This window comes from Carassius auratus, chromosome 13 (genome assembly GCF_003368295.1).
Source record: "Carassius auratus strain Wakin chromosome 13, ASM336829v1, whole genome shotgun sequence".
NCBI lineage: Eukaryota > Metazoa > Chordata > Actinopteri > Cypriniformes > Cyprinidae > Carassius > Carassius auratus.
Window position 1 is genome coordinate 8,399,426 of NC_039255.1, and position 22,870 is coordinate 8,422,295.

The 22,870-nt window shown below is 38.6% G+C and overlaps 1 protein-coding gene across 2 annotated transcripts in view; it reads right to left on the reverse strand.

Annotated features, from left to right (window-relative positions):
- Positions 1-22,870, reverse strand: part of LOC113112522 (collagen alpha-1(XIX) chain-like) — a 174,610-nt gene that overhangs the window by 18,710 nt on the left and 133,030 nt on the right. For both annotated transcript variants that reach the window (XM_026278187.1, XM_026278188.1), the window contains 14 exons: positions 22,541-22,576; positions 21,268-21,312; positions 21,076-21,129; positions 20,798-20,839; positions 17,870-17,974; positions 17,424-17,477; positions 17,054-17,107; positions 16,538-16,591; positions 16,361-16,414; positions 15,179-15,223; positions 14,320-14,370; positions 14,170-14,214; positions 10,905-10,931; positions 19-72 (listed from right to left, as the gene is read on the reverse strand). In XM_026278187.1, the coding sequence (XP_026133972.1) occupies positions 19-72; positions 10,905-10,931; positions 14,170-14,214; positions 14,320-14,370; positions 15,179-15,223; positions 16,361-16,414; positions 16,538-16,591; positions 17,054-17,107; positions 17,424-17,477; positions 17,870-17,974; positions 20,798-20,839; positions 21,076-21,129; positions 21,268-21,312; positions 22,541-22,576 (720 nt within the window). The remainder of the gene's footprint in view (positions 1-18; positions 73-10,904; positions 10,932-14,169; positions 14,215-14,319; positions 14,371-15,178; positions 15,224-16,360; positions 16,415-16,537; positions 16,592-17,053; positions 17,108-17,423; positions 17,478-17,869; positions 17,975-20,797; positions 20,840-21,075; positions 21,130-21,267; positions 21,313-22,540; positions 22,577-22,870) is intronic.

The window sequence follows — 22,870 nt, forward strand, 5'->3', positions numbered from 1 at the left end:
TCATTTAAATGCACTTACCTTAGCACCTGGCATCCCCTCTAGACCTGGTAATCCCATCAGCCCCGGCTCACCCTGGAATAAAAGAAACACATTCCAGCTCAGCACGGACACCTTCATGTGTGAAAGTCTGTGTATGTGTGTTAGAGTTGAGGAGAGAGTGAGTAAAAGTGGCAGTGCAACTAACTTCACTACATTTTTCAATGCAAATTGAAGAATTTTGGATTGAAAATGTAGTTGTTTAAAGAGAAGTGCACAAATGGTAATTTTGAGTAAACAAATACGGACTCAAATTTTTCTCAAAATTCCAAAAACAAAAAACAGTTTTTTTTTTTTTTTAGCCCTGTGGACTTTTAGAAATGTAACGACAATTTTCATCACAGTGTAATTTTCAATGCATCTCAAATGTTCTATTTACATTAAACATAATTAAAATGTAGAAAATAATTAATAAAATATTAAAATAAATATTAAAGCAAATTTTTTGTATTGTAAAAAGACAAACGCACACACACGTGTATGTATGTATGTATGTGTATACATACATATATATATATATATATATATATATATATATATATATATATATTAAAAGTTTTTCATATTAAAATATACAGTAAATAAGACTAACATAAATTATAAATATTATTACAGTTAAAAGTAACTGTTTTCTACTTTAAAATATTTTAATATGTAATTTTTTTCACAACTTTTATATGTACATTTTTTCATGAATTTTACAATGCGTTGCATGATCCAGCATTTTCACACAAATGTTAAAATGGTTCATTTTTACTTTTCATTTATAATTGAATAGTTTCAAAATGTAATATTTATATATATTTTTATGATGGATTAGCTGGATATTCTGAAAATTGGATTTTCTGGCTCTGGGACAAAAGTAAAACAATCAAATCTATACATATGGCATTTGAAAAGCAGTAAAGCTAAATGACGAAAGCATGGTAAAAAGTTTCAGAGTCAAATTTAATGTTACCTTCAAAACACACACACACACACACACACACACACACACACACACACACACACACACACACACACACACACACATATAAGAATTAAACACATATATAATAAAAATCAACCCTTGTGTAACGGGGGTATTAAGCCCGTTGTGTAGGGGAAATGGATTATGGCTGCCCTGGAAGTTTGGACAACGAAAGGATCTTGGTCCCCGTTCCCCAACCTTTTAGTCTCGTTACACACTAATGTGGGTATGTGGTTTCTTACTCTATTGTGTTAGAACACTACTGATTGACAAGGGTAGGCTTCAGTTATAGTAGTGATACACGGTGGCTTCCTGAAGTGAAATTGCATATATGACAGTGCAGTGTTATATGCTCCTCCCTCCCCAGATCTAATAAAGTAAGTGAGACTTCCCCACTCCCTGACAGCTCCCAAGAGAAGAGTACACGTTCCAAGTTTAGAAATTAAACTATTTATTCTAGATTTCTTCTTCCTATGATTTTTATTTTTTTGTCTGATTAAGAAAGCAATTAAATGAAAATATAAAGAATTTACAGTATTTGTGCCGTTGTTACAAATTTACATAATCACCTTCAACATATCAGTTGAAAGAAAAACTTTCACTTGTCAACTTTCACTTGTGATTTAACAAATACCTAATGAAACTTCAAAATGAAATCACATACAATTTTCAATTGGTAGACCCACAAATTCTCACCCTTCTCAAATGATCACTTTTAAACAATCACATTTGAAGAAAACAATACACAATTAAATCTTACTTTAGAATGAGCACTTATAAGAAATGTCCTTTGAAAGGTTTACTCACAGTATCTTCTGTTCTGTAGTGCACTTGAATTATCACAGTTCACTGTTTATCAGTTCAGTCACTGAATAAAATGGAAAAAAATGAGAAAAATACCAGTTCGTAGAACGATGAATTAGAGTGCGTTGTCTGGACGTAGGGTGCGTTGAAATAAACTGAACATCACAGTTTAATTTAAAAAAAAAATCACTCAGTCTTGTAAAAAAAATAATAAATGAAAAAAAATATCCCACAGATAAACTGCCTCAAAAGGGTTCAAACTGCGATGAATCAACTGGAGATGTCCCTTGGATGGCAGGGGTAACAACTCAATCTTCAAACTCTGATCGGAGGAAAAGTTAATTGCATTTCACAGCGGTCTCGGTCTCACGTGCGCTAATACGTGTGAGAAGCTTAATTACACGTGAACAGTCTCGTTGACATGTTAGATCTCGCCGATGCGTTTCAATCAAAACACGAGTGCAAAATGCAGCAAAAACACATAAAAGATATTTAAAAAAAAAAATACAAGCAAACAGGGTTTTCACTCTAAGCTTACTCACAATCTCAGTGGCCTTCACGTTACGTAACTGCGTCACTCTAACAGCCAACACACATCACGAGAAAAAAAATCTATTTACTTCTATGAGCCGCGGGTCACTTTCCACACCTTCACTTAGTGCAGTTGTATTTTACTCGACGTAAGCCTCGATAATCTTCCGTTGAATCAACTTTATCGAACGAGCTTCTCGATCACAACGCTGCACTCACTTCTGTGTGCGACACACCCATACATCACGCTCTTCTTCGTCTACACCTGCTGCAATTACAGCATGCGCAAAAAGCGGACCACTCGCCAAAATAAAAGTATCCCAAAAATAAACTTCTTTCAAAATAATATATCCGTTACATTCCCCCCTGCTAGACCCTGCCACTCCATTGACATCTCCGGCAGATTCATCTCTGAAACACAAAACAACATGTTAAGAAACATGGCATTATAGATTAATAACTTATTATTACCCAAAGTTTCAGAAAACTCTGAACTCTTATTTCACAACATAGTCACTTCTGTACTTCACAGGTAAGATACCCTTGTTTTGCCTCTGAGAACGCCTAGGCTCAGAAATACTTTCCCTTTCAGTTTCAGAAACATCAGCATCATCTGAGTCACCTTGTACCCTCAACTCTGATTCTGCTATTACATTATGATTCTCGTAGTTGTCACACTGTCGTATTTCCTCTGACTCCCCTTGACCCACCCTTGTGTGTGCATGGTAAGTGGAGTGTTGCGGAGCTTCAGGATAGCAGACAAAGTCCGATATGTCTGTGACTGTCTCTGTTTTATCTCTCACACGATGCCGGCATGTACGCGGTGTTGTAGGTGATGGGAACGAACAGTGCCGAAGCTGATCTCGGTGTACTACTTTTGTAGGACCCCCCTTTTCTGGTTTGATGGTAAACACAGGTATGTCTGAGTGGTTTTGCTTTATCACTAAATAAGGTGTGTCTTCCCATTTGTCCTGAATTTTATTTCTACCCCTGTGTTTGTGATTGCGCAGTAGCACCCGATCTCCAGGCCTCACAAGAGCTCCAAATGTCTTGCGATCATAAATCCTCTTTCTCCTTCTGGAAGCCTCTTGAGATGCTGCGTTTGCAACTTCCACAGCCGTCTTCAGTCTTGCATGATGAGCTTTCACCCAGTCATCTAGGTTATCCACCTCATCCTCTTTTAGATCCTTTTCTCCAAGGACATCCATTGGTAAACGTGCATCCCTTCCGAACATTAAATAGAACGGAGAATAACCAGTAGATGAATGGACATTACTGTTGTAGGCCATTACCAGCTCTGGCAGATGAGTCTTCCAATCTCTCTTCTTCTCTGGAGGCAAAGTTCTTAACAAGTCGTGCATGGTACGATTAAATCTCTCACACTGAGAGTTTCCCTGTGGATGGTATGGGCTCGTACGACTTTTACCTATACCATAGATCTTGCAAAGCTCTTTGATCACATTGGCCTCGAAACATCTGCCCTGGTCAGAATGCAAACGAGCCGGACAGCCATAATAAACAAACCAGTGCTTGAGCAGGGCCTTTGCAGTTGTATTTGCAGTCTGATTCCTGGTAGCAACAGCGACTGTGAATCTGGTAAACATATCAGTGAGAACGAGCACATTTTCATACCCTCCAGAAGATTGTTCAAGCTGTGTATAATCCATGGCTAGGACCTCTAATGGAGCTGAAACATTACTGCATGTCATAGGAGCTCGAAGCCTGGGGAAAACATCTTTGGCCAGTGTACATCTCTTGCACTGCCTTATCCAGCATGGAACATCTGCAGACATGGTAGGCCAGTAATAACTGCGTCTCATTCGAGTTAATGTACTTCTTTCACCGAAATGACCTCCGTGTTCATGTTGTCCCTCATACACTTCATGCTGTAGAGGCTCAGGAACGACCATCTGCCAGATCTCTTCCCCATCCCTAGGATCCAGGATGCGTCTGAACAGCACTCCCTGACGCAACTTAAGACGGTCAAACTCCTTGGCAAGCTTTTTCATTTTAGACTCCATACAATTGAGATTCATTCTACTTGGTCTCTTGTTCTCAGATACTGCTTTATAAATGGGGCCGATCAAAGGATCGTTCTTCTGTTGCTTTCCTATCTCGCTCCAGCTATACCCATTTATTTCTCCTCTTATTGATGCTTGAACCGCAGCTTTACCTTCAAGTTCCTCTCGGTCAATTCTCCTGCCTGGCCACAAGCATGCTCTCACCTCGTCAGCTCCTAGTCTGATGAAATCCTTTCCATCATCGTCCTCCTCTGGTTCCTCCCTTGAGGGGATCCTTGACAAGGCGTCTGCATTTGTGTTGTGTCGGCCAGGTTTATAACATACCTCAAAGTCATACTCTGCCAGCTGTGCTACCCAGCGCTGCTCAACTGCACCAAGATTAGCGGAGTAAAGGTACCGTAGTGGGTTATGGTCAGTAATCACCGTGAATTTTGAATACATGAGGTATTCTCTAAATTTTTCTGTGATCGCCCACTTTAATGCAAGCAGCTCCAACTTGAATGCACTATAGTTTTTATCATTCTTCTCTGAACCTCTTAGTCCTCTGCTTGCATATGCCACCACACGCTCAATCCCCTCCTGCTTCTGGCTAAGGACTGCTCCCAGTCCGTGATGACTTCCATCCGTGGTAAGTGTAAAGGGCTCACTGAAGTCAGGGTATGCCAGAATTGGTGGAGACATTAAACACCCTTTCAAATCATCCAATGCGGTCTGGCAGTCTTGAGTCCAAGTGAATGTTACTGGCGTCTTGCTTCTCTTTCCTCCACTTACCAGCGCATGTAGTGGTTTGGCCATTTGAGCAAACCTTGGGACGAATCTTCGGTAATAACTCATAAAACCGAGCACTTGCCTGACTTCTCTCACATTTCTGGGAACTGGCCAGGTGTCCAAAGCTTTAACTTTCTCGTTATCTACTTTTATGCCTTCTGAGCAAATCTGGTGCCCTAAAAACTTTACTTCAGGCCTTAGAAAGAAGCACTTGCTTGGCTTTAACTTCAGACCATGTTTTCTTAGCCGGTTAAAGACAAGTTCTAACCTCTCACAGTGACTTTCAAAATCTCTGGAGAAGATAATGACATCATCCAGATAGACCAGAAGAACATCAAAGGCCAAGTCACCTAGCACCACACCCATCAGACGCTGAAAAGTGGCCGGAGCATTGCACAACCCGAACGGCATCCTGGTCCACTCAAACAGCCCAAATGGGGTGGTGACGGCTGTCTTCTCCCTATCTTTCTCACTCACAGCCACCTGGAAATACCCAGCAGTCAAATCCAGTGTAGAGAACAGTTTAGCGTTGCCCAATGCATCCAAGGACTCGTCCACCCGTGGAAGCGGATAAGCATCCTTATACGTCACTTGGTTCAGCTTTCGATAATCGCAGCAAAAACGCACACTGCCATCTTTCTTCATTACGATAACTGCCGGTGATGCCCAGGGGCTACTGCTTTCTTTGAGGATTCCCTGAGACACCAGATTTTGGACATGCCTCTTGACTTCTTGAAATATCTGTGGTGGTACTCTACGATGACGCTGTTTTATCGGTGGTGCTTCGCCAGTAGGGATATCATGCACCACAGCTGTGGTGTAACCATAATCTCGGTCATCTCTGGAGAAGACATCTCTGTTTTTTGATAACAACTCAACGAGCCTTTCACATTGTGTTGGTGTGAGACCCTCATAATTTACTTCAACCGGAACTGGCGGCTGCAGAAGTAAGTTATTATCAGCATGAACATTATCTTCCTTTAATCCTTTGACATGAAGTACACCGTCATCTTCCTCCAGTTCAAGAACATCCTTTGTGACCACCTCTTTTGGCTTAAAAATAGAAGCCACTCTAGATCGGGGTGCAATTCTAACAGTCTTTCCACTCAAGTTCAGCATACGCACAGGAACCTTTCCACAGTTTGTTTTAGCAAGAACATGAGCCACTAAGAGTCCTTTTGGCAAACTAGTGCCATCTGCAAGTTCTACCAGCACATTACATTTCACCCTAGGTGACACTCCACAGAGGCCCTCAAGTACCTTCTCACAGCGGGGAGGAATAGTGACAGCTTGTCTTCCAGCAATCTTAACATACCCAATCCTTCCGCCAGGCCCTAGATGTCCTGCTTCCTTCTCAACTCTTGCAAGTACCCTCCGGACTTGAGCTTCATCTCGCTGACTATACTTGTCTACCTTTTCCATCCCCTCTGCTGAGATGAACAAAGACTGCACTTCATTGAGTATATTCATACCGATGATCCCAGACACTCCTTTCATTTCCTTGACATCAGGACTTGTGTCAGTCAAAACGAATATGCACTTCCTAGGAAACACTTTTCCCATACATTCGACATCAGCCTGTAAGCAACCTAAGACAGGAATGTCTAGTCCATTGGCCGCTGTCAATTTAACCCAACATGCAGAGGACAACTTTAGCTTTTGCTCCCCAAAATGCTGTCTGAAGTGGGATTCGGAGATGGTGGACACCTCTGACCCTGTATCTAAGAGGCACTTGGTCCTGACACCGGCTATCTTCACATCAACTGCAAGACAATCCCCAAAAGCACTATCCTTCAGTTTATCAGCAGCCTCATCCGCCAGCCATTCTGCAGTGTGACATCTAATCAATGAGGGCCCTGGGCTTTTCTGTACTGCACCTCCTGAGTCTTTCTCTGTAACTTCAGCAGACTCCACTATACACTGTGGTGGGGCTGGTCCCCTCCCAGACTTGCCTCCTTGTGGACAATAGCGGCTGGTGTGTCCAGGTTCACCACATGAATAACAAATATAACGTCCTTCACTGTCTTTTAACGGTTGTTTCTTTGGATGGTTCTGCTGTGGTCTATCCCTTTCTTTTGCATGAACGATTTGATATAATTCCTCTTGACGAGCAGCTATTTTCTGAATTGCTTCATGCAACTTCTCTAAAGACAGAGTGGAGGGAGCATCCTGTGCTGCAGCAGCATTTACTACCCCTCTAGCACGGATACTGGGCCTGAGATTACTAGAAGACTGTGCTTCTTCCTCCTCTGACCAGGTAATTGCCGCTTGCATCAACTCCACAAAACTCAAATCTGGCTCAGCCTTAATTCTGCGTTTCATCTCTCGGCGCAAGAAGTCATCTTTTAGGCCTAGCACCAGTTGCTCTTTCAAAACCTTTTCAGCATCTGCTACTCTAGCTGGCTCTCGGCGCTGAACACAATTAAGTCTTTCCCGAAGGTCATATGCATAGGAACGTATTGTTTCTCCTGTATTCTGAGCACGATCATAGAAGTCCTTCAGCCTTGTACCAATGGGCACTTTATCTCCATAGGTGTCAAGGAGAACAGTGAAGATGTTGTCAACAGACTCCTCTTTTCCATCCATCATGAACTTCACTGTGGCTCTGGCCTCATCTTTTAGGTGCTGTTTCACCAGCTCAACCCGATCCTCAGTGGGCACCCTCATGACTTGAAATGCAGACTTCATTGATGCCACCCATTCTTCAATACTCAGGTCACCTGGTTTTGAAACGCAACCAGTGAAATCAGGGAGCTTCCGGTCCCTAGGGATATAAATGGCAGCTGGGGTCGCTTGGGCAGAGGCCTGGCTCTCAATTACGACCTTTGCTAAGGATAGGGCTTCTCTCTGCTCTGTCCTGGCTTGGTCAAGTGCCCCCGCCTGCTCAGCAAACCTCCTCTGCATCTCTGCCATCTCTCTCTTTAGTTCCTCCAGCTCAGACATTTTCTTACTTGACAAAAATTTGTGGGCCTGGAGACGTGTGACTATCTAAATGTGCCTAATTCGATCCTGTTCGTGACGCCACTTTTGTAACGGGGGTATTAAGCCCGTTGTGTAGGGGAAATGGATTATGGCTGCCCTGGAAGTTTGGACAACGAAAGGATCTTGGTCCCCGTTCCCCAACCTTTTAGTCTCGTTACACACTAATGTGGGTATGTGGTTTCTTACTCTATTGTGTTAGAACACTACTGATTGACAAGGGTAGGCTTCAGTTATAGTAGTGATACACGGTGGCTTCCTGAAGTGAAATTGCATATATGACAGTGCAGTGTTATATGCTCCTCCCTCCCCAGATCTAATAAAGTAAGTGAGACTTCCCCACTCCCTGACAGCTCCCAAGAGAAGAGTACACGTTCCAAGTTTAGAAATTAAACTATTTATTCTAGATTTCTTCTTCCTATGATTTTTATTTTTTTGTCTGATTAAGAAAGCAATTAAATGAAAATATAAAGAATTTACAGTATTTGTGCCGTTGTTACAAATTTACATAATCACCTTCAACATATCAGTTGAAAGAAAAACTTTCACTTGTCAACTTTCACTTGTGATTTAACAAATACCTAATGAAACTTCAAAATGAAATCACATACAATTTTCAATTGGTAGACCCACAAATTCTCACCCTTCTCAAATGATCACTTTTAAACAATCACATTTGAAGAAAACAATACACAATTAAATCTTACTTTAGAATGAGCACTTATAAGAAATGTCCTTTGAAAGGTTTACTCACAGTATCTTCTGTTCTGTAGTGCACTTGAATTATCACAGTTCACTGTTTATCAGTTCAGTCACTGAATAAAATGGAAAAAAATGAGAAAAATACCAGTTCGTAGAACGATGAATTAGAGTGCGTTGTCTGGACGTAGGGTGCGTTGAAATAAACTGAACATCACAGTTTAATTTAAAAAAAAAATCACTCAGTCTTGTAAAAAAAATAATAAATGAAAAAAAATATCCCACAGATAAACTGCCTCAAAAGGGTTCAAACTGCGATGAATCAACTGGAGATGTCCCTTGGATGGCAGGGTAACAACTCAATCTTCAAACTCTGATCGGAGGAAAAGTTAATTGCATTTCACAGCGGTCTCGGTCTCACGTGCGCTAATACGTGTGAGAAGCTTAATTACACGTGAACAGTCTCGTTGACATGTTAGATCTCGCCGATGCGTTTCAATCAAAACACGAGTGCAAAATGCAGCAAAAACACATAAAAGATATTTAAAAAAAAAAATACAAGCAAACAGGGTTTTCACTCTAAGCTTACTCACAATCTCAGTGGCCTTCACGTTACGTAACTGCGTCACTCTAACAGCCAACACACATCACGAGAAAAAAAATCTATTTACTTCTATGAGCCGCGGGTCACTTTCCACACCTTCACTTAGTGCAGTTGTATTTTACTCGACGTAAGCCTCGATAATCTTCCGTTGAATCAACTTTATCGAACGAGCTTCTCGATCACAACGCTGCACTCACTTCTGTGTGCGACACACCCATACATCACGCTCTTCTTCGTCTACACCTGCTGCAATTACAGCATGCGCAAAAAGCGGACCACTCGCCAAAATAAAAGTATCCCAAAAATAAACTTCTTTCAAAATAATATATCCGTTACACTTGGGCCATAAAAGTAGCCAAAGTTTAAATAAGTACTCTTAAAAGATTATATCACAGCAATGGTTTGGAGTAGAAAAAAATGATATCTTTAGAAAGCTGTGACTTTCCGGTTTCCTTCAGTGGAACTCAAAATGTATTTCCAGGTCAACTGATGGAGCAGATCACAACAGCGTAGCTACCAGACTGGTTGTGTAATGTATTTTAGCAGCTCAACAAACACCAAATGCCATTTTTCCAGCATGTCACTGATTATTTCAATTAAAACCCACATATTTATCTTCATCCTGACAAGTGCGGCAAGTTGACTCTAATTCTGTCGCATTACCTTCCTGACAAAGCATTTACTTTCCTCCTTCCATTTTCATTTATCCTGCCGTGTTAATAAATCATACGTACTTTGCCGCAAACAGAGCTCATAATACATCAAAAGTGATTGGCCGCTTCTCCACACTGAAGACGTCCACGGAGTGCTGAAAAATGCATCGTATATTACATTCGTCTCATGGCTCAGTCGCTATTGACGAACGGTAGCATGCGCCATGTTAACGTTCCCCGCAACCGAGACGGATTGTGGCAGTAATTGTCGCACATGTAGACTGCTGTGTATAACAGAGCACAGACCTACATGGGACCAGAAAGAGGATTGACTCGAGACAGATGGGGGCAATTCTAGTGCGGTGCCGGAGACTGCTGGGACCATTTATTCAAATGTCAAATTAGCATGCCCCTGAAAAATCATTTTGCAAAGAAAGAAACAATAAAAATATCAAAATTGCACCCGAGAGAACAGGAAGTGCCCGCTTTTTGGCTGCTGTAGCTGCATTGTTGCTATTGTAGGGATCTGTCTGGTGTTTCGTGCATGTGTTTTTGTTGGACACTGTGCATGTACTGCGTTTCCCAAATCTCCCACAGGCAGAAAAATATGCAGCGACAATTTGATTTAGGCGCCGTTCCTGATCACTTCTTTTGTTGTTGAGAATGCTGTGTGACTAAACTGTCATGGTCGGCTGCTCGCGGGCTACTTCCGAGCCAGGAGCTGTGATTAATGGAGACCAGCCAGAAAGCAAGTGCTGGTCAGACCTGTTTCCCTCAAATCTATAGACATAGAAAGACAGAAGACCATTGAATACAAATCACAGAGACGCAAAACTCACCATCCTTCCTTCATCTCCTTTGGGCCCCTGGAAATCAAAAGCACAAAATTAGCCTGTGAGACTGACCTTATTTGACCTTACTGCTATGTGTGCTATCAATTAATCCAATCTGTGTAATTAGCTGGATGACATCTGCTTAGATTTGCTGTCAAACAGTAACACAATCAAGTGACTGTCAAATAAAAGACCCACAAGGGAATTATGCTGACAGATTTCTGTTCCAAAGCTGAGTGAGCTGTCAGTCTAACAGGGTAGAGCACAACTCAGAATTTAAGAATTGGATCGTTTGCATTTCATATGTGAATTTGAATTAAACTGACAACATACCCCAGGAAGTTTAATGGGTATGACAGGAAGTAGAATTTAGTGGGTTGTAATTCAAAGAAATTTGAATCACAGAAGAAAGGAAGGCTAGGAAGTTTACAATAAACCATTGCATCATGTAATTAACAATTCACATTTAGAATACATTTTTACTCGAGTGATTAGAAATATTAACTCAGTTCAGTATGATTTATTCAGCCAACTCAGAGATTATAATTTTGCAACAGAGCACCACAAAATGTCCACTACAATGTTATCAGATAAATATTTGACATCATTTGAATCTACTGATTATATAATTGTGTTAAGATGTTGAGGTATTTTGGGAAATGTTTTGGGAGGGGTTCTTCCAACACAGTTAAACAAATAATGATATCATGAATTAATATATATTCGATGAATATATAGGGCCCTATCTTGCACCCAGTGCAATTGACTTTGTACACCGACGCATGTGTCATTCCTATTTTGCACCCGCGCAAAGCGCGCTTTTCCCTCCACAGAAGCACGTCGCTAAACTAGTGAATGAACTTGCGCTCCCTGGGCGGTTCAGCGCAAAAAAGGAGGCGTGTTCCGGCGCAAACAATCCCTGGTGCTATTTTGCTGTTCCATTAAACAATTGCGCCACTGACCAGAAAAAACCTAGTCTAAAGTCAGTGGCGCGTTGCGCGTTGTTCATTATGCTATTTTAAGGGCGCAAGCTTGACCATAATGTAGGCTATACAACGCGCATACACTTTGCTCATGTAATCTACACAGATGCAACAGTTATTTTTGCAAATCATAAATTGTTACACTAAAAAAATATTAACACATGAGATGACGGAAATCATTGTGAAATCTTGCTTACAAATTATTCAGGCTAATTGTAGTAATTAAGGATCAGACCTGTTTGCCCGATAGTGGCAAGACATATATGTATATAAGGACATCTGACAAATTTGTTTGTCCGTCAAGAACCAGGAAAAAAAAAATCGATGAAACAATTGTGGCTATTTCCTCCCACGCCTGTTTAACCGATGCTATTTTGGGTGGGTTTCTCCCATCCCCATACAACACAACTTCTCTGTCTTTCACTGCTCTTACAAGAACATCAGTCTCCTCGGCTGTGAACCGCTCCTGGCGTGCGCCTGGTAAATACGCCATAATAATAGCAATCCATAATGGAACTTGCGCACCTGCTTTTAAAGGGAATGTTGGATGACGCTCCAATTGGTTTATTTCACGTTACGCCCAAACCACACCTATGAATAATGAAGCTACTTCAGACCAACCCATTTTAGATTTGCGCCGGGCGCAAGAGCCATTTATCCCGCCGGGAAAATAGCAACAGCGCCGAGACCCGCCCACAAAGTTACTTGCGCTTCGCGCTTTGACACTTGCGTTTCAGATCGTTAAAATAGGGCCCATACTACGTATTGTAATTTTAATTTCAGCAAATAGAACTAAAAAGAAGCTGAATGAGAAAAAAATTCAAAACTTTATTATTCACATTTAAACGCATAATACAAAAGCTGCCCTTAAAAACATACATTTTTTTTTTCTGTATTAATTCATAATTCCACTTCCACTGACAAATGTCTTCATTCAAATAAGACTACAAGAATGTAACATGTAACAACGGCTTCATTAACTATTTTAGTTTGGTCATGCCTTTCTCTTTTTTTTTCTTAGCTGAAACGTGGGCTGTAGGTTAAGTTAAATTAAAATTTGAGAACTTGAATTACAATTCTGAATACCCATTGGCTGACCCAATTATTTAAATACAGTACCTCAATTCAAATTCAGCAAATTAAATAGGTTTTTCAAGGCATCTTTAACTGAATTCTGAATGGTGCTCTATCTATCTAAGAATTTCAGGCATGATGTGTGCTGTGAATGTGTCACTGTTTATGCCTATGTAGAGTTTCAAACCAACTAATGCTTAGGATGCTCCCTTCGTAGACCATACTTAGTGATGAAGCATGCTAGGTTCAGGAACAAAGCCAAACAGAGCTGCATTAGACATAAAATAAAAACACTAAAGTAAATTGAGGCAAATTTAACCAGTTTTTTCAGTTCAAGAGTGCCTCCAATTTTCCTTATTTCCCCCAATAAAATGAGATTAAATACTAAATTCAAAAGATCATTTTACCCTTTAGCACACAAGAGAGCTAATATATCATGACTCTGCATGCTAACACAACCCTATGACATGATCCGTTCTTCCAGTCACAAGCCTCTTGATTGTTCAAATGAAGTTCAATTGAATTTTAAGTGTGCTTTGTCTGAGTGTGGTCTTCTCCAGCTGCGGCACATTAACAGGAGGTGCCACGTCCCACTTAGAACAAGTTCAGTTGAGGATAAACCGAAACAAAGCATCCCCAGGGACTTGTAAGCAACTCCTTGAGTCTATCGCAGTAAGGAGGGAGATTGGAGAGTGTCCTCTTTCAGACCTACTGATAAGGTTTTAGCATTTCCAGAGTTCTGGGCGGTCTGGTAAAGATGGCCCAGGAGGGAATACACTCTTGTTCTTCATGGAAAGGAAGGACACATTACATACAGACTAGATAAGTGTGCGTGTTACTGTGTTGATAAGCTAATCGGATGATTCCACTAGGGCAGAAAAGCTCTTTTATACATATTTCTCTCTCTTTTTTTCCTGTAAAAGCGCTGCTTTTCAGTTACCCCTTCTTTACAACAGCTACTTTGTTGAGTATGTGTGATGGGTTTGTTTTGACCTCCTCCCTGTGGGCTACTTTCATTGTCTGGGTTTCAGATTTTTGTCTGTGTGGCCGTGATCCGTCCTTCAATTCATGCTGTGTAAACCTCTTGAAATCAGTGGCGAAACCGAATACAGATTCCCAAATCAATGTAACTTCTTTGTGTATTGACATTCAACTTCACTGTCAAAGAGCTATTTATTTAATTTGGTACATCATTTAAAAAATATGACACATACCGTGGGCCCTGGTGGTCCGGGTTGACCTGTATTAGCTGCGCCATTCTAGAAATAATAAAAAGGATTATTGCCGTTTATGAAGTGTGAACAATATGACAAATATGTTACATAATACTGTGAGTGTGTTTTAGTATCAGGTTAAAGTTTTACCTGAAGCTTATAGAGACTGCTCATCCCATTTCCCTCTGCATATGGGACACCCTGAAAAGAACAAGTTTACTAGGTTTTTAAGTATGCTGCTAGGTGATTGCTTATTAGCTCAAGTCAAAATAACCCACCCAAATCAATATGATATTATGTTTTCCAGATATGAGATAGTTTCTTCCTTCAAACAAAAGTCAATGAGATTGTTCTCCTTATTTATCATTCAGCAAGCTATGCAATCTTAAGGGAAACAAACTAAATATGAGTCTATTATTGTCATTTTGCTTGGATTTCTCGGGTCACTAAAGTGGTAATGAAATTATGGCTGTCAATTTAATGTATCAGAGCACTGCATACTGTATACATTTCAGTTCTTCATTTCTTATGCTTGTTTGAAATGAGCTAGAGTGTTGAAGAAAATAGATTTGGCATATTTCTTGTTCACCGAAATGACAACCACATGGTTACGTGGGATGCTGAAGCTAATATTCATGTCTGAGCTTGTATGAAACTACAATTACAAGTATTCAAAAAAGTTTTTTTATTTGATTAAAGCACACTTTGATTTTGAAAGCTGATTTTTTTTTCTATGTAAAATTGTTGTTCCCATTCCATTTTTACACAGAACTATTAATAAACCACATGTATGCTGATTATCCCAAAAAGGATAAATACTGTTGCACTATCAAAACATTGCTTGTTGTATTCAAAACTCCAACCATTTAATGCTAGATTGGGGCGGAGATATCTATTTGGCGACCAATGACAGACAGTGGGAAACCTGTAGGAAAGTATTCGTCATTTATGCAATTATGTTTGCAATTCCTAGTGGTGTAGAAAATGCACACTTTAATTCAGAACTTACAGGGGGTCCAGGGGGTCCGGGTCTGCCTTGCGGTCCTTCGCTGCCCTGGAAAAGAAATAAATTTATTTCCTTTACATGCATAACACAAACTGCCTCTTCAAACAAAGTATGTGATTGCATTGAGAGTCAGGGCGAAACACCACACTGCAGTGTTAGCAAATGTTGTGAATAATAACAGGTGTCAGATAGAGCATTTGGAAGTTTTGAGGATACACTTGGTGCCCCTTGGCTCTATTGGGTTGGCTCTCAGTGGAGCTGACCAGCTGATGAAAACCGATGAAAAATGCCTCTATCCCCTTTCTAGTGTATATCTGCAGACTGCAGGGCACACCACTAGCTTGCTGAACACATTAAGCAGCATATTCACTCATCTCCCGCTAACCGAGTATTAGTCCAGCCATTTATCAGGCAGTGTGTGTGACTCATACAGAAGCAGATGGGTCACAGAAAAGTGAGAAAAAGATGTGCCTTACATTTTGATTTTATCCCACTCTAAAATTCTGTTTAACTCTGGAATGTGTAAACATAACATTTAAAATGATATACATAACAAATGAACACTCACTCTCGTGTTGTGCTAAACCTGTATGCTAAAACGTATATAAGTGGAATACAAAATGAACCATAAAAAAAAAAAAAACTTTTTTGTCATTTTCACCTTTATTACAATAGGACAGATCATAACTGACAGGAAGCAAAATGGGAGAGAGATGGGGGGTAGGATCAGGAAAGGTCCTTGAGTTGGGACTCGAAACTCGGGTCGCCCATAGCGCAATGGCGCTGTTATGCCAGCATGCTCTCCACAAGGCTATCGGCATGGGCAAAATTAACCATTTTAAAGATGTAAAAAAAAATACACGAAAGTAGTCCATTGGCATTATATTTCAGGCCTTCTGAGAACATATGATCATTTTGTGAAAGAAATGGTCCAAATTTAAATACATTATTCTTTTTTATATCTTCTCAACAGCAGCCCTCAAATCTAGTGTTCACTTATGTACTTGACATTATCCATATGTCTGTAATGTATATTCTATAGAAAAATATAGCGTGAACAGTCTGCAAACATCTCACTTTGTTCCACAAATAATTAATAGTACTGTATGTCTGGGTTTGAAATAACTCTATCTTTTTTTAAGGTACTAAATATTATTTTAGATATTATCACTTGATTACACTTACCCGTTCTCCCTTTGGTCCTAGGGGCCCTGCAGGTCCTGGTCTGCCAATAAGTCCCTAAATGCAGAGGATTATGCATGAGGTTATTTATGATTATATACATCGCAAGAAAAAAAATGTAGTAGCCACGTGGTAATTAAGAAGTCATGATAACATTTATTTTTATTGGAGAATTCTCACCTGTGGACCCATGCGGCCTGTGGACCCAGGCAATCCTGGCACACCTTGGGACCCCTGGGAATAGAGAAACAGACAAATACCATTGTAGTAATAATTGTATTGTATGCAAATGCATTCTTTAACCTTGGACCAATTAACTGTAAGCTTGAGGCTAAACTTCAACAGCATAAAATTGAAAATTACCTTTTATGTATTTATTTTTTTTAATAAAAATCCTTTGGCCCAACTGTAGAGTAGCAAATACATTTCTATACAATGTTAGCATTACTTCAAATGCAAAAGTATACAAAACAACCTGACATTGACGATATATATGCCAGAAGTACATTTAAATACCTATGCAAACAGCAAACTGGTCAAACAAATAAAATCACTTCATTTCAGATCCAGAGTCTGAAAGATTTAGTTACACAAGCAGCAGTACAGTAGTCAACTATGACGCATCAGACAACTCCACTAACTGTAACAGGATTAGTTCGATTTGTTGCATTGCACCATGTAATTCTGATAACTCACCTCATCACCCTTGTCCCCCATCGGACCAGGGAAGCCTCTCTCACCCTTCACTCCCTACAACACAACGAGACAGATGGAAAATAGTTGAGACAGTAAGTACAATCTTTTGATTTAGTTTCTCACTAAGAATGCTCTCATTTATTATTAATGTTTATCTTTGGCTTCAATTCTTGCCTGTCACTGAATGTCTCACATTCAGGCACTCGACTGAACAAGAATACAAACCATTATTTCCTACAATTGTTGCACCATGTGTAATATATTCACCTTGTTGTAACAGAGGCAATTTACTTCCAGAATTGCAGCTAAAGCTCATGTGTCTGCCAATCACACGACTCTCTTCTCTAATCTCTGATTTAGGGCGACTTACCTTCGGACCCTCTTTTCCAGGATTACCAGCTGGGCCCCGAAGTCCCTGATCCCCCTGTCAAAGCCAAACCAGAACATAAGGAGCCAGATCCACGAGACAGAAACACGAATATGCAGTAGTGCAGCCTAGTATTTGAACACTTTGGCCAGAGTTAATGTATGAATGTAATCATGTCAAATAATTAAATATCAAACAAAGCAGGATGCATTTTACAGAATGAGAGCACAAACTCAAAAAAGGACCAGGATTAAAAACCACTGTTTCATATTTTATACACATTCATATCAAATGACTGGACTGCAGGAATGTCTGGTGTATTTGTGTCTACGATGGTGCCACCTATAAACAATCTGTTAATTGCATCAGCCAGAAATGACAGAAAGCAGTGCTAGGGAATCTCAGGTGGAAGAACAGAATATTAATTAGTGAGGAGATTCAAATTGTACCTTTACTCCATCCATTCCTGGGATACCTGGAGTTCCAAGGGAACCTTTTTCTCCCTTCTGCCCTGGCAATCCTGGCACTCTGTTCTGACACACACTGCAGGCGTTCTGCCAACATCACAAACACACACAATATAAGGTGCAGAAATCCCACTTTCTCTCTTTTAATCTCACTCTCCTTCTGGTCAGATAAGCTCAGGATGCAACACATCTCAAAATTAAGCTTTTTTTAAGGTCAACATATTCAGAAAGGATCCATCAAATACAGCTGCCTGTGATTAAATTATGCAGATGAGAAAAAATTAAGGATTTTCTCTAATGCTGAAACAATCAGCATATAAAACTAAGAATTTGGCAGGTAAAATTAGTTCTATTTTAAAATGCAGACTTTTCCAGTTTTAAAATACATATCATACATCTTGTGATTTGCTTATGTATAAAACATAGAACATTTTTGTTCTAAAAACAAGTAAAACAAAGCAAAATGGTAGCACAGAAATATTTTTTGTGGACTAAACTGTGTCAAATGCTAAAGTTGTGTCAGTTGCTCAACTAAGAGTAATGGTATGCCTTAGAATGCAGGAAATATTAATATAAAACATAAAACCTATTTAGCTGAATTTGAAAGTCCTGAATAATCTGCAACAAACTGAAGTTCTGATATACTGTGCATTTGTAAATGATCTAATTCATGGTTATTTTTTAATGGTTTAAAAATTCACCAATGATTCCACTTGCACCTTGACTCGGACGATGTTTAGACATTTCGAGAAGTTATATTTCTATGATTATGTCATTAATGCTTCCTTATAATTTTTATAGTAGATATTCTGAAATATAAGGATGAATTTTACCTCCATCTCATTTCTTCTAAAACACATCTTAAGTAAAACATGGCACAGTTTACGGACTCCAATGTCTTTTTTGTGTGCCCATGAGCTCTAGACAGGTTTATCTGCTTCTGACCTTTATTGCATTAGTGTAAGATTCATATTTACCAATCTAGATTTATGCTTTTACCAGCTTTCATAGACACATTTGGCATGGCAATCTAGCTTTGCACATAGCTAAAAACGCTAAAGGTCAAACCCAAAGTTAAAAACAATTCAGATGGAGAAAATGATAAAAGGCATGCATGATGGAAGCACTTTTTTTTTTTCAAAGCCTTTTCCCCGAGATTTTAACCTTGCCAGCCTGATGCATTCACCTCAATAGATTTACCCATTGATACAGAGACAAACAGAAAAAGCAGAAGCAAAGGTGCTTTCAAAAGCGGTTTTGAAACTCCGGAGCTACATAAGCAGCATTTTTCTCTTGTGCTCTTTAAGAGGGAAACTGTATACTTGCAAAGCGTAATCCGTGGTTTAGCGTAATGGGTTGTAAGGATTGCGTTGACATTTCACATTGGATGCTCTTTTCGTACGTGGAACCAGCGTGTATCTGAAGGTAGTAATTTACTAGTGCATTAGTCCGACCTGCTCAATAAGTGCAGGGTGATTCAGGAACCACATTTATATTTGTGTCGTTTGTGCAAGACTGACAATTAGCAAATTGAATGTAACCGACATAGCAGTGGAGGTATAACATTAGAGGAGAAAAGAGGAAATTCGTACACATTCAAAAAGGCTTTCAACACCTGAAAATCTAAACAAAAAGAGCGTTGGCATTTTTTGATTTTGGCATTAAACTGTGAATCAGATCTTCATTATAAATAACAATTATAGACAATTATATACACATACATACATACATACATATATATATATATTGCAAGTACATAAATCATCTACAGTACTTTTGTTGTGTAAAACAAAAGAGCAAGTTGATATTTGCATATCCTCTTTTGTGTTTCACAGAAGAAAAAAATCATATTCAAGGAATGGCTTCAATATGATTACATTTTTTATTTTATTTTGTTTTATTCTTTTTTTTTGGGGGGGGGTTATTCTTTTTAAATACACAAAATAATTATTGTACACAGCTAATTATTTTGTTAATATTTTTCCTTATTTTTTTTTTATTATGTAGAAGAGAGAATGCCCTCAAAAGAATATTTATTTTTTATTGCGTGACATGACCCAATTCAAAATCTGTAGACAAAAGTCATTAACTTGCTTGTTCTTTTGACATTTAAGTATGTTTTAATGCATTCCCTTTTCTTTGTATATGAAAACACATCAAGTCTAAACTGGAGATGAATTACAGTGCATAAGCTACTTTAAGTAGCTCTCTGTGTTGTTGTGTTTGACAGTTCAGTCCTAAGAATCTCACTGCATCAGTATTTGAACATGGGCATTTATCTTGTCTGAAGTTTCTCTAGTCGCATACAGAAACTTCAGATGAATAGAGATGACAGAACAAAAAGTACTTGTATAGAAAAATTAAAGGGAGAGCAGTGAGAGAAAGTTCAAAGAATGTTTCTTTTTCTAAGTGCTGAATATACATTAATTTAAAGAGTTTGAAAGAGAGCAAAAGAGCGGACAATTAAATAAATTATAAATGCTTTAAAGTTCTTCAAAGCAATTTCAGATCAAAATGGGCTTTATATCTCCGCTGTATAAACTCCACTTGTGTTTTGTTACTAAAATATTGTGTATAATAGGAAAGGCAATGTTTCTGAAATCTTCTGGTTTAATAGAGGGGAAAAAAGCTTCTTCTAGGTTACATGGGGTAAGATCTGTCTTAAGATCCACCCATGATCTGACTGAAGCGAACAGTTTAAAATAGATTTTTAAACACCTTTAGTTTGAGATGAAAGGTTTCAAAGTCTGCAAAAGTCTTGCTGATATACATCTCAAAGGAAACTTTTTGGGTGCATAAGACCTTGCTGTAAATTCTGCATCTTTTCTTTATTTTATTTAGTTCTGTTCATCATAATTCATACTATTAATGTTAGCATCCATTAGACTAGATAGCTGGATGAAACAGTACCTTCATTAATGTCCCCATATCTCCAACAATAGGTAGTGCTGTCTGAAAAAGAACCATTTAGAGCAGCATTAGACACAACATTAGAAAATGAGACGCTGTACAAACAAATATTTATTTTATTCCGCATGGAGTGCTATGTCAATATCGTAATTCAACTATTTTCATTTGCAGATCAAAAACAAACACATCGTGTGTACCTGGATATAAACTTTGTTTCTAGGAATGTCCAGAAAAAGGCAATATCAGCATGTTAGTTAAAAAAATAAATAATTACAAACCGGTTCTCCAGGGGGTCCAGGGGGTCCTGGTCTGCCTTGTGGGCCTGGAGGTCCCTTTCAGATAAAGACATAAAAAAAATATATGCATTTAAGAATATTTAAGGTATTTAAGTATTATTTATATAAAATAATTCTCACATATAATTATTTTGATATTTTTTTTGGATTTAAAGTAATAAAAGCATTTCTCACCATAATTCCTTGCACTCCAACTGATCCTGCAGGTCCACGAGGACCCTGTGAAAATAACACTAGGGCTGCATGATTATGAAAAAAATCTTAATTGTCGATTATTCCCTTGAAATTATAATTATGATTATTAATTACGATTATCCCCATTTACATTGCATGGTGTTTATACCACTGTTTCATGCAACTGTATTTCGTATTTTTATATGAAAATAAACAAGCTGAAAACATTCTAACTGAAAATCCTTTAGTGCTTTAATTAAAAGTATTAAGCCTCAAAAGTCAAATATACATTATACTGACTCCATAGGGGGATTAGTCCTTTAAGGTGAGACACTGCAGGCAAAAACACAGTTTTTTCTCCAACACTGAGCCATAAATTTCCACTTCAGTAGCACTTACACACACTAAACTTTACATTTTTATTCCTGTCTATATTCTGAAGGTTTTCACAGAGGGATTTGTTCATATATATTTTCCTTGATTATATATAACATTTTAATCCCCCCAAAATTGTGAAAATATATTGTTTTCTGGCTGTTCAAAGTATTTTCTGAATTATGGAGTGACAAAAAAAAGATACCCAGAATTCCCTCTGTAAAAACATTTGACTCTAATACTGTATGTCAGAAAAATATATAAAAAAAATTTAAAACTGACTTCATCTAGTGTTCAGATTTTTGTACTAGACATTTATGCAAATTAGCGCATATTTCAATAAAAAATGCCTCATTTGCATATTTACACATAACATTTTTGAAAACTTGTAATACAAAAACAAACAAAAAAATGCAATAATCAATGTAATCAATCAACTGGGTAAGTAAGGTAATAACTATTGGTTATTTTTTTTACCCTATTCACCTGCAGTGTCTCGCCTTAAATACACAACAAAATTATTGTATTAACAAAAACAAAGCGCAAGTGAAAATCTGTCAGTACATGAGTTTCCTGCATCTAATACATACTGCACAAAAAAAAACTGCATAAATGAAAGCATATCTAAAGTAAAACTGAAATAACGGCGGGTGGAAGTGTCTCAGCAGATATCCCTTGCAATGAAGCCCACCGCGATTGTCACTAGTCTAGTGCACACACACACACACACACACACTTGCCATATGTGTGAAACACTAAGCTCAGAATCGTTGAAGAGAGAATGCGATGCATCGGAAAATCAATATCTTCTCCCACCCTTAGTACATGAATTATATCTCGTTTACATGCTAGGTCTACATGTAATTTGTTGATTTCTGCATGTTAATTGATCTTTTACCTGAATTCCTGGTTCACCTTTAGCTCCCATCAAACCCTACAGAAAATAAATTAACAATTAATTAATTTTCTATTAATTATGACACTTGTCATATAAATATTGTTTTCAGTCTGATATACAAAAAAATTATAAATGCTAAGATCTAAAGCTACTTGAAATGCTTATATATTATATAGTGTGAACTTATGATATAAGTTCTGTGGTTGTCTGCGGGAAGTATGTGGGATGAAGAAACGATAATGCAGACTGTGTATATCTGTGTGAAAAGTCATTGTCATTGCAAACCTGTATGACTCAGTGGAAAAGAATAAAGCAGTTGTCGAGCTCCAA